General features: G+C 41.0%; 1 protein-coding gene across 2 annotated transcripts in view; it reads right to left on the minus strand.

The window, feature by feature from the left end:
• NCAM2 (neural cell adhesion molecule 2) overlaps positions 1 to 8,077 on the minus strand; it is a 286,227-nt gene extending 278,150 nt beyond the window's left edge. Inside the window, exon 1 of one of the 2 annotated variants that reach the window (XM_057396479.1) lies at positions 7,871 to 8,075. In XM_057396479.1, coding sequence (XP_057252462.1) covers positions 7,871 to 7,922 — 52 coding nt within the window. In that variant the 5' untranslated portion in view covers positions 7,923 to 8,075. Of the gene's footprint in view, positions 1 to 7,870 lie in introns of both variants that reach the window. The other variant, XM_057396480.1, reaches the window with a different exon arrangement.
• Between the last annotated feature and the right edge of the window lie 4,893 nt (positions 8,078 to 12,970).

The raw sequence follows: 12,970 nt of genomic DNA on the forward strand, positions 1-12,970 counted from the left end.
GATGCCATAGAAGAGTTGAAGAAGGGAACAATATTACTCCCCAACTTACAGTTCAGCAACTAAGGGCCTGAAGTTTATTTTTTTTTCAGGCTTCTTTCCACATTTTTCCCTTAAGTTGCTGACACAGTGAACCAAGTAGGTCAAAGTATTGACAGATACACGAACAAATTCACACAACAAAGATCTGCCAAGATTATTTAGGAAGATCACATAGATGTAACCCGACATATCCCTGAACATTGTAGCTGCACTGACAGAAGTAGCACACTCTTCTCATTCTGTATTTATTCTGTTCCCTTATGACTCCTGTCTTGAGTCTCTGTTGGATCAAGGTCACTGGAGCACATCGATCTTTGTTCTGATCTCAAAGCATGTTAGTTTACAAGTATGGGATGTTCAAGAACTGTAAAGATAATGTTATGTTATTCCTGTTAACTGGTCTTCAGAATACTTACATCCCCCTTTTCTACCCTCTCCCCAAAACCAAGGATCTTTATTTTGTTTTGACTAATTAAGATAAAGTGACATAATACTGACATAGTAATACTGCAGTTTTGATCACAACTTTCCTGTTATTAGGAAGAAAATTTTATATGATAGGTACAGAAAACTACTCATATTAAGAGACAGAATTACCTCTCCCTACCTGTTCATGCCTGTGACACATGCCATGAGGATTTCCATATGCTGCTTTATATCTCTTTTTTCAGTATTTTAAGTACAGACCTGACTTCACACAAGCCAAATACAGCTGCAGTACAAAGGTCCATGAAGTTAATGGGTTTGAAATTGCTTGCAGCTTAACTGAATATGGTGCAATGTGTTTTAATAGCAAGAAAATTGATGGCAATGATTTTATTTTTAAACTGAATTCACAGTATGCTCCAAATGGCACCTCTTGGACAAAGCACAGCAACTTCTTCTATGAATTTCATGTATTAATTGAAAGTATGAATTTCAGGTCATAGCCAGTCAAACAACTGGTATTGCTACCTAGGCTACAACTGCAATGTAAATAATTCATTTAATATTATCTAGCTGGAAATGTAATTTTGAAAAGGGAATTTTCATTCACACCCTAATAAGTTATTCATATGCTACAGGTATATTATGTATTACTTTGAATTTTGCTCAATTATGAAGTTATTCATCAACCTTGGTCTACTTTTTACCAGTTCTAGTTAGGTAATTAGAACACTAAACAATAATGTATCCTTCTAAAGTCACAATAAAAATTCAGGTAGGACAACAAAACTGGGCAAACAAAGCCACTTCTACTCCCCTCTCCATTTTTCCTGGAAAAGAGCCACTATGTCTTAAATAAACACAAATTAACATGTCAATGCTTTACACTCTTTATGGAAAGCTAGTTCTTGAAGGAATTTGCTTAGGACTTGTATAAGAGGAAATTTATTTCAGTAATGATAGGCAGGACCAATGAAGAAGCTGACTAAACCCTCATAGTACTTAATGTTGCTTCTCAAGTTTTATCTGGATGTTGACCATCCACAAACTATTTCAAATAACATACCTATCATGGAACCTGGTGGCAAATGACAAGCTGGTGTGTATCATACGAAAGAACAGATGAAACCAAACAACTGTTCTTTTTTCCTTTTCTAAAAGGAGCAGGTAACAGGTAAAACATTTCAGGAGGTGTTTGGGTTTGTTGATTTGGGGTGTTTTGTTTTTTCTTTTTAATGGTAGCAATATTCTTAAATAGGCATAAACCACATAATGAATTTTTAGTTGATATACTTCACCGTCTGCCTCCTTCACAAATTAACTTGAGACACTAAAATAACTGCTTTTAAAGAACTGGTCCTATTTCTTTCTCATGGAAACACTAACTCAAGTCAATAGAAATCCTCCTCTGACTAAAGTCAGTAGAGTTTGGCCACAATGGTCAGTCATGTTCATATTTAATAACTACATTATATATACATCTTATTCTGCAGTAGTCTTCCTTTATAACTGTAGTTCAAGTCATTATTCCTGTGTCATGTCATTAACGCATCCATGCATCAAAACCTAGATCAAAGCAAAATTTTCTGTTACTCAGTATTCCTTAAATTATAGCAGCAGCATATATATGGATAGTATTGTCCTATCTCATCCCATTTCAAAAATGAAAGCTGTTTACTTCCTGCAATTTCAAGAGGTATTTTCCATATCCCATAGTGACAAATCCTACTGAAGTCAACTGACTCCAGCTTCACATGTCAGCCTCTGGATTAATTTAGCCAACAGTGCTTTCATGGAGCTACTCAAACACAGGTTATTTAAAGACTTAGGGGTCTTGCTAAACAAGGCTTCCTAAAAGTAGACTTGTGTATGCATATGTATTCTTCATTTCCTTTCCACATACACTTTAAGTAACTTTTTAAAGTATTTCTTTTCCAGTACAAAAGTTTTATATCATAAGCTGTTACCACAAATACTTGTAGCCAGATAGATGACTCCCCCCCGTTTATGTTCCTTTATTCCTTTCATTCAAGAAATTAATGGGTAGATTCTGAGTGCATCCATAGCAAAGCAGATCAGAAAATGTCTTCTCCAATTAACAATGTCATCAGTCAAATTATAGCAACTAATATAAAAATTCAGCCATATAGCAAAAATAAGAAGCTTATGCTTGCAGATGCCCCATTGAAGATGTTACAGTATAAATACAAGACATCTGAAGAATATCTTGCTATTTTATATTAACTCTTTTCATTTCCTTGATATCCTTTAAAGAGAAGCTGAGCTACAAAAGCCATTAAGAGATTTTGTGAAAGAATGCAGAATTATGTTACTGAAGATGGGCATACCCAGACTCTTCAAGTAACTGCAAGTTGCCTTCAGATTTGAATACATTAGTATATCCATTAAGTTCTCTCATGTCTCTCCCATTTCTGAATTTCAAAGGAGGCTGATTAAAAAAAAATTAAAATGAAATTACCTGTGACATGTAAAGCCTTAGGATATGCTTCATCAAGTATACTGCCCTTCTTTTATAAAAAAAAAGGTGCTAAAAAAACCCTCCCAAATAAAACCATATGCCATCAATTAGTCGTTATAAACTGTTTTAAATATGCATATCAGTCATTATCCAGATTCTTTATCTAGAGAAGTCTATATCCACTCTCGCTAATGGATTTTCAGCCCACAGATACAAATTACAGTGTGGTTAAACCACATGTTCCCCAGAACATCTTATTAACTTGACTCAATTCATAGAATCATAGAATAGTTTGAGTTGGAAGGGACCAAAGGTCTTCTAGCCCAGCCCCCCTACAACAAGCAGGCACATCTTCAATGAGATCAGGTTGCCCAGAACCACATCCAGCCTGGCCTTGTATGCCTCCAGGGATGAGGCATCCGCCACCTCTCTGAGCAAACTCTGCCATTACTTTACAATCCTCATTGTGAAGAATTTTTTCCCTGTCTCCAGCCTGAATCTCCCCTCTTTTAGTTTAAGCCCATCACCCCTCATCCTATTGCAATAGGCCTTATTAAAAAGTCTCTCCCCATCTTTCTCACTGTCTCCTTTTAAGGACTGAAAGGTCACAATAAGGTCTCCCCAGAGCCCAGCTTTCTCAGCCTCTCCTCGCAGGAGAGGTGCTCCATCCCTCTAATCATTCTGTGGCACTCGCCTGGACCGCCTCCGACAGGTCCATATCTTTCCTTTACTGAGAACTCAAATGACATGTGCTAAAGGCAACAGGCAGATTACTGGAGTAAATTGGAAGAACATCAGTAAGTAAACATTAATCACTTGGGAAAGCTGCCCCCAAGAAAAAGGTCAATGAAAGGGCAAAGAAATACAACATTTGTTCCCAAAACACTACTGAAGGTGGCCATGAAACAGAGAACGTACACAAATCAGTCCTAACACTCCAATAACACTCCCATAGATAAAAATAATTAGTTACCTAAATAAACATATTACCTATGCTTTAAGAGAAGACAAAGTCAAAATTATGCTATTCAGTACCTTAGACTTTCAAGCTTTATCTCTATGACTTTGTTTTTCATATATTTCACAATGTAGAGCTACTTCAAACAAAAATATTTCTAACTCCATTTTGTACAGGGGTGCATGAAACAAAACTCTATACATTTCTCAACCATCTATTCTTAAGCAAACTTTTTACAACCCCTCATCAGTCAAGGTTTTTTTTCAGGAAGATTTTGATTCTCATCCTCACCTGAAGCACATCAAAAAGCAAATCAAACATTACTTCTTTTTTTTTCCTTCTCTTTTGAATGGTGAAAAGGAGAAGAGATTAGATGTATTTTAAATGTATTTTAATCTTAATACAGTTGTATAAACCAACTTGTATTAGAAAACAGTGGTTAAACTGAAGTCCCACAATATGTTTCAGATTCTGGTATACAACTGGAGTAAATTATTAGTTCCACTTAATCCAGTAGACAAACTGATTGATTTAAGAAATTCAGAATTTCCAGGACTCCCCACACAAAAAGCATAAAGAAGCAGGCTTCTAGAAAGTGACTGTGTGAATAAGATGCACATGCTGGCATCTCTTTCTGGGGGTGTTCCTTATTAACAAACAGTCCCTTATAAGCACTTGTAAAGAGGAACTCTTCAGGAAAAAAATAACAAAAAAAAACTCAGTATCAATGCAGTGCAAAGAGGAAACTTACAGCACAATGACTGAGTAAGTACTCACTCCTATGAAATTCCTGGATGAGCACAAAATAGATTAAATTCTACAGCAAGACATTTTCTACTGCACCTTAAAATTTTGCTAACCTCAAGAAATGCATACTATGATAAAAGAAATAGGATTTTGCAATCTGGAAAGATGTCCATTTTATCCACTTTAAGTCGGTCTCCCCAGACACTGGTAAAAACCAATGAAGTTTCATCTTCCATCACTACATATGTTAAAAAGCAGGTTTACAGAGTGGAGTAGACTATTTTGTTGGGAGTGTAGGGGTGTGTTTTGTTTCACTTTTTTATTAAAGCAAAGCTAATTAAATCTGGGCCTTTTAGTCTGGATGAATTTTCTGTACAGCTTTCAAAGGTTAACAAAAGAAACCAATCCTTTTGTTTTACCATAACAACACTGCCAGTTAAACCTCTCCCCTTGTGATGAAATTAGTAGAGAGAATACCCAGCCATGGAAAATAATTATGACACTCAAGCTCTTAACTTTATGCAGCTGGGGGAAGGGTCTGCTGTCTGCTACTGATTTTCAAACTTCTCTGATTTTCTAGAACAGAATAAACACACTGAAGGTCCCTCTTCACAGTCTTTTAACACCACTACTTCCCAAAGAACAAAAAAATCAGTCACTCTTCACAAAATCTACTGCAGCTGTATTCTTAGAAATATAAATCCTTAACCTAAGACTTTAATATCTCCAAAGCAAACAATCCAAATCTAGTTATTTACTTTTTCTTAACCATCCACACTCCCCTCTATCAACATCAAAAAACTTATAATCATTATTTAACAATCAGATAACACTGGGCGTCTTAAAAACAAACAAACGACCCCCCCAAGCACCAGAACCTTTAGTTGATGATATGTTCCCCACCACTGCATTCCCAAAAGATAAATCCCAAGAGCTTTTGGAATAGCCTTTCAAATTCTTTTAATCACTTCAAGAAATTGTCAATCACTTAAAGGAGGTGCCAAAAAGAAAATAAAAGATGCACAATAAATCCCTCACCACAGTGATGCTTCTTAAAATAAAAGAATAAAAAAAAAAAAAGCAGCACTGAAGAATTTCCTTCTCCCACGGCACCCTGAATGGCAAGTTTCCAGATGCAGATTTTTTTTCTGCTCCCATTTACTATCCCCTTCTGCAGACTGAGGCAGCATGTTCCTGTTATTTCTGCAGCCAGTTCAAAAACCTTACTCTTCCCCTCACCAACACAACACACTTCCTTTATTTGGAAAAAAAAAAATAGATGCTTTTTCAAAATTTAGTCTAATATAAATTATGATCAATATTAGACATATTCAGCTTTTCTCACGTTCTTTCCATCTACCTCCATAGCTATCCCCCTATATTTTTTGAAATCTCAGCTTGGTAGCATTTAGCATTTCACTTCATTATTTATTTCCTGACACCTCTGATAGTAAAACACCAAAACTATGTATGTAATCCTCCCACGCTGCAGTAATCACACTTCAAAAACTAGCTTGCTACCGTTCCTCCATTATAGGCACCACATCTCTACACACATTACACCTAGGTAGATCAATGCAAAGGAGGCTTTCCAGTTCTCCTCTTTCTTTGCCGTCCTCATACTGGCTATGTTGAAAAACCTCCGGACTGTTTCTGAATCGCTGCTAATCAGGAGACCTCCAGAGCTCAACCTGAGGTGTCAAACACAGAGAAGCATTTCTATATAAATTGAGAGCATCTGGTGGCTCTTTGCTTCTTATCAACGAGAGAAAACGTCTGTGTAGTATCAAGGCCCAGCGATAACTGCACTGAAGAAGACCTTCAGAGCTGTGGTCTTAATACCTCCAGACATAATAACCCCCCTCACCCGCCCCTTTTCTCAAGTGCAACAGATCTCGCTTCTCCCATACATGACCCGGCGGAGGCTCGGGGCGCGGCATCCAGCTCTGGCGCCCAGAAGCGGGGGTACTCGCGGCTCCCGTCGCCTGCCCGACTCTGGCGCCCGCCGCCCGTCCCGGCGCGGGGCACTGCCCGCGCACGGGCGGCCGCCGTGGAGCTCTGCCGCCCCCTGCTGTAAGGCAGCTGCACCAGGGGCCGAGGGACGGTCCCCGCCGCTCCCTCCCGGGGGGGTTGGAGGATTGGGGTTTTTTTTCCCCTCCCATAAAACCGCCCCAAACAGCCCCTCAGGTGAGGGCAGCGCAGCGCCTTGGGCGCCTCACGGCGGGCTGGCGCCACGCAAGAGGCACTGAGAGCACGGTCCCGCTACGAACAAGCGGCAGAAACTTGTCCCAGCGGTTATCGCTCACCCTGGGGCACCCGCGCCGAGCCACGCCGCGCTCGGAAGCCCTTCCCCGCCCCATTCCCTGAAGTAGCAGAAATCCTGAAGTGACCACACCGACGACATCCAGAATAATTAAATAAATATTTCTTAGCACAAACACACCCCAAAAAAGCCACGAACAAAATATATCAGCTACGGCACAGCCCCCGTATTTTACGAAGCGCTGTATGTACGCCCGTACACAGGCACATTCATATGCAAAAGCAGAACCGCGCCCAGAGGCGTAACCTCAGCGCGCCCGTCTCCGCACACACCTGCCCTCGCCGCGCTAATTCATCTCACAAACTCTGCTTCCTCGCAGACGTCCGTGGTTGTGCCGGTGCCACCGCCACCAACCCCAATCCCCCGGGCCGGCGGACTCTGTGTCCCCCGCAGACCGAGAGGAACGGGCTTCGGAAAAGGAGACACCAACCCCGCCAGGCAGACTTTATTCAGGTCGGAAGGCTGCCTCCGCCGACAGCACTTCTCTCCGGCTCTAAAAGCGAAGCCCACGCTGCCTTCCCCTTAGGCAGAAGCGTATTTTAAAGCACGATCCCTGACAGATATATATTTTAAATCGTTTCATCTCCTTCCCAGATTTACCGCCCCCGAAAAAGACGAAACCCCCATGCAAAGCAGCCAAGTGCACTTAGCACCTTCTAGCTTGCGTTTTGAGGTTTTTCCCTCATAAATGATACCTCTTGAAGACTTAAAAAAAAAAGAGGGAAGGTGAAGGGGGAAGCTATGAAGCAAGTTTTACACCCCTTTTAATTCGGCGCCAGGGTCAAACACTGCTTTATTTTTTCTCCATTTTTTTTACTGGTTCTATGTTAATTTGAGCGAGCGGACTGTATAGGCAAGAATAATAATTAAAAACAAAACCAGGTAGCCCCGCTCCTACCTTGCCCGCTACTGAGGAGCAATCCGAGCAGGTAGAGAGGCAGAAGACTCATGTTCAGCAGCTCGCACCGGTGGACAGTTCCAAGTTAGAGGTGCTCAACCAGATCAGGCAAACCCCCGCTGCCGTCCACGCAGCCACTCCGCACCCGCGGAGCGCACCTCACCAACTGCCTACCACCTCCTCCCCGTGCCGCACTATATCTGGGAGGCAGCGACCGCCGCGCAGGGGGCGGGCACACGGAGGACTACGCGTATCCCTCCGCGCCGCACGCAGGAGCGAACCGCAACCGTGGAGAGAGCGTAGTGCCGGTGGATTCCTCCGCTGCGCTGAAAGGCGGCAGCGGGCTCGAAATGTCCCTGCATTCGTCCATCTGTCAATCCCCGCCCGCTGCCAGCACCCGGGGGGATCGGGGGGAAGAGACAATTCCCCTCCCACGCCACCGCGGCCCTTCGGAGCCTGTTTTCCCTCACCGTCGCCTGAGGGGAGACAGTCTAAAGGGAGAGTTGGATGGATGGGAGAATCCTACCGGGAAGCCACAGCTCTCCAGGGCACGGAGAGCCGAGAGCGGCTCTTCGGCCGTGAGCGCCAGCGGGGCACATCGAGGGGGCTGTCGCCCCCTGCCGCCCCCTGCCGCAAGGCACCGGTGCGCTTGAGCGGAGCAGAGCGGAACGGAGCGCAGGGGCGGAGGTTGCGCGGGGGCTGCACGCGCGGCCCTAACGTTGCCCCGCGCCTCCCTCGTTGGTACAATACCGCAACGTCGGTGGAAGCGGGTGCGTCTGTAACTGGCCACGTTGGGCATGTACCTATTGGTTTGGATGTCTGGAAACTCGGGGATTGGGTAGTTTTTACGTTTGCTGTTAGCACAGAGGGGAAGAATACTTCTGCTTTTTACGATGGTGAAATAAAACCGTCAAAAAATAAATTACTTACCTTTTCGATGCCTCGGTGCCGTCTCACCGAACATCTTGCTTCGTGAGGAAAAAACAAAAACTAAACACCCCCCCCCCAGAACGAAACACACACACACACACAAGCAAAAAAAACCCCACCTAAACCAAAAAAAAAAAACTTTAAAACAAACAAACAAACAACAACAACAAAAAAAAAAAAGAAACAAGCCCGTGATAAAGAGTTGGGGGTATGTCTAGCTCGACTTTGAAGAGGGACTTTTTTTGCGGGGGATTGAGGGAGTGTTTATGAAGCTGTAATCTCCAAAGAAGCTTCTATGAATTTCTGACCTTACATCTGTATGATAAAGGAAGGAGATTGAAGTGGATTTATTTTAATGTGAAGCAGCAATGGTAGTAGTTAATAAAAGATTAATCCAAATTAACACATCCCTACTAATTTTTACTTTTTTTTTTTCCCCCAGACAATTTGGGATTTGGAGAGGAGGAGGGAGACAAGGGGTGCCTGTGCTGAAAGCTAGTGCAAATTACATGGTTGGTATCCCACCTTGACTTACGCTGCACAGTAGTCTTACAGAATCATGAAATACAGGAGGAAGAAGTTATGTAGTCAGATCTTGCTTGGATTGACAAGATGGATAATAAAACTGGAAGATGATGGTTTAGGACGCTTGGGAACACGTGCAGAAAATGCTGGCAGAGGGGAAAGCGAGAGCTTTGTGCTGCTGGTTGGTTAATCCACATCACATAAATCAGAACCTTATTGCTCAGCTACAGACCACATGGCCCTGCTCTTGAACCTGAAGGTTTTTGTAAACTAGTATAAAATTAATAGATTCATTTTTGAGTGTGTATAAATGGGAGTGGAACCATTATTCCTCATATGGTTTTGGAAATCCAAAATATGGCATCATTGGCAAAGCCTTTTAGGTGAGAACTGGGTTTCTATTTAGGAGCCATTCCACTCTTGAGTGTCAGAAGAGGTGCCTAATAGCAGAAACTTGGCTGGAGCCTCTAGAGCAGGTTCAAGAAAGCACAGCAGAAGGAAGTATTTTGTTGAAGGAGTTTTCCCAGGTAGAAAGAGTCCGTCAGCCCCACTACCCAGCTACAGAAATAGACATCATTAAGAGATTAATACGGAAAGATGATGAAAGCAAATATTAGATAAAAACCTTAATAGAAAAAGAAATAGAAATCTTAATGGGCAAAAAGTAAGAAACCCTCATTATGAAGTGGGTAGGATGCCAAATTAATCTTTTTTTTCTATTGCATTTGAAGCATTACCATCCAGCAAAAGTGGACTAAATAAAGAAAAATCAAAATAGTATTAATAAATAAAATGAAATAAGTTGTGCTCAGACTTTAACATCTGTTACAACCTGCTTTAATTAAGGGCCAAAAGCAGTAGAAAAGTACTTTGAGAAGTGTGGATGCAAAGATTGAAATCCACGTAAAGCAGATGCCCCACCGAGACACAATATGGAAGCGAGTGGGAGGGCTCTTCCTTCACAAGAATGAAGCATAACAAGGAATGCTACTATCCCAGTCTTACTGGTTTTAAATAGTAAATATGATGAGAATTTCACCAGTGGCCAGTTCTTGCTTCTTTGAGAAGGCATGAGAGTGCTTCACTTACAAACAGGATTCCGTGTCCCGAGAAATCTGCCTAGTTACTTGTCTGCAGCAGTCAACAGAGCCCACCACGCAGGCTGTCCATGCCATACTGCTACAGGACTTGAAGAAATCTGGTTTTAGTCTAGCTTCTCAAGGAGAAAAGGGACATGCTCTTTCCCTCTCTGAAGCAATGGATATAGAACAGAAGATGGATATATATCTAGAAGATAATTACATTCTTGTAGTGCTATGGTAAAATGCAGAAATGTCACTGAAAGAAGAGGCAGCCCCTGGTTTGTGTGTTGGTAGACGTGTGGCTCTAAGTACTCTTGTCACATCCACCACATAAAAGGTATATCTACCCCTCCTAAGACCATGCAGTGGAGGGAGGGAGAGGAGGGGAGAAAGTAAGAAGTATGCAGGGCTTCATTGCTTCTGCTGCTTATGAAACAGAAAAAGTCATTTGTCATGGAAGAAAGATCTGTTAAAAGTATATTATAGTGAACCAGGGCAGCATATCACACTGAGGTCATGCAAACAGAGATTAGAAAGGTGTGGGAAAAGTGCTCAGCTTTTCTGCCCTCTGTATGACTCCTTGTGTTTATGATCATACATTGTGAACCAAAAGATGAGCATTTCAAAGCACTGTAAAACACTAATCAAACAACACAGCTCTAGTATTTGCCATTTCTTTGGCTAATAGCAGTTTTCTTTAGAGTGTGCTGTTTACCATTGGGGAAGCCTGACATGGAGTTTAGTGGCTATACTTAGACTAGGAAATTAGAAAACATGATTTCTGGATAATATCACATGCATAACAAATATGCTGGCAGAAAACGAACACATTTTCATGCAAAATAAGTTTTACAAATAAGACTAGGAGTAAACTGCAGTGGCTATTATCCTGTGTGAACAACCAAGAGGTGCAACATCAAGAAGTAAAATAATCATTCTGTCAGGGCAGTTATTCCAAAAGTGCGGAAATCACCTTCAATAGGTACTCAGAGCAATTAAAATACAACTCGGTGACTGAAAAGACTTTCTGGAAAAATCTGAGGGGAAAAGAAAGGAAAATACTACCTAATATTACATACATGTTTGATTAATACCTTAGATCTTTTGGGATACCATGCTCAAAATCTAAGTGGATTTATTTCTAAGTTCTCGATCTTTTATCTGCCATACAATAGCCTCCAGCTTTCACAACTGTACTGTTATATGCAGCTTTTCTCCTACAAAGTTCTACTACCTGTGAATTTAGCAAAAAGACAGCAAGAATTAATTTTCCCCCATCTTACTGACATGTTTCGTTCAGCGACATTGTTTATACAGTAGCCTATCAACCTTTATGAATAAAAGTGGCAAAACTGGGCTCTGGCAGGTGAAGCATTTTAAGCTATCATCACTGCATTTATGTCAGTTTACAAGAACTGAGGATCTGTAAACTTGCGGGGACTGAACTTGTTTGTCAAGAAACATCTCCATGGTATTTTTACAAGTATTACTTTATTTTTAAATTGATTGATGATTGCATGCTCAATGCAAATGTGATTAAATACAGAAACGTAAATCTTGATGATGATTTCATAATGGATATTTATACTGAAATGCATGTTTCCCTGTGGACACCCAAGTTGCCAAGAGATCCAGCTGAATTTTTGCTTACCTGCCTTACATAAACTGAAATGTTAAGGAAGCACCTTAAAATAAGAAGAGAATTTTAGGGCAACTTATGATAAGGGCACAGTTACAAAGAAAACACAGAGAGACTATATGTCTAGAAATAACTGATGAAGAGTGGTAAGAAAATTGGCATGTCCTAGAGCAATTATCAAATGTATTTTGGGGACAGGAAAGGAGAGAAAAGGAAAAGAGAAAAGACAAAATGCCCCTCTTGCAAACCCAGTATGTTGCACTTGCGGGAAAATGCCTTCTGTAGATAGGGCAATTTTCAGAGGTGCTCATGAACCAAATTGCTGATCATCTCCAAAGTGAGTAATTATCCCAAATAGGATGCTTTCCCGTGAATACTGAAAACACAATTAAAGTGGCACTAAGATAAATTATACAACAGTGAACAACAGCATTATTGCGGTGAGGAAACGATGCATAATAAACAAAAGAGTTTCATAACTGTTTGCACCACTATTATGTTTCAAGTTCTTAACATCTTACAGAGATTTTCATAAAATCTAAAATTACTAGCATTTTGAATTAACATTTTATGAAAAAGAGTCAAAACCATTGTTTCCAGTATGTTTCGAGTCACCTTAAATAAAGAACTCTCCTTCCTGGTAGAGAAACTTGATCTTGAAATTATTCAGATACTAAGAAGAGACTCATGGATTTTGTGTAGGGAGGATAATTCCCTGTATGATTGCTGGAACTAGACAATGACACGGACATCTGTAAAATGATTTTGCCCAGGTACAGATAACTGCTTAATTTTTGAAGATGACAGGGTTGCTTGAAGTACAATGTGCTAATTTGGTTACAATATAAAATATTGTGCTGACAAAAGAAATCAGTAAGCTGAATTTGTATGTCTGAAGGAAGCGTTGAACACCTCTATGTCTAG

This window comes from Pezoporus wallicus, unplaced genomic scaffold (assembly GCF_028554395.1).
Source record: "Pezoporus wallicus isolate ANWC-B61680 ecotype Strahan unplaced genomic scaffold, APGP_CSIRO_Pwel_v1 contig_6483, whole genome shotgun sequence".
In the NCBI taxonomy this organism is placed as follows: Eukaryota; Metazoa; Chordata; class Aves; order Psittaciformes; family Psittacidae; genus Pezoporus; species Pezoporus wallicus.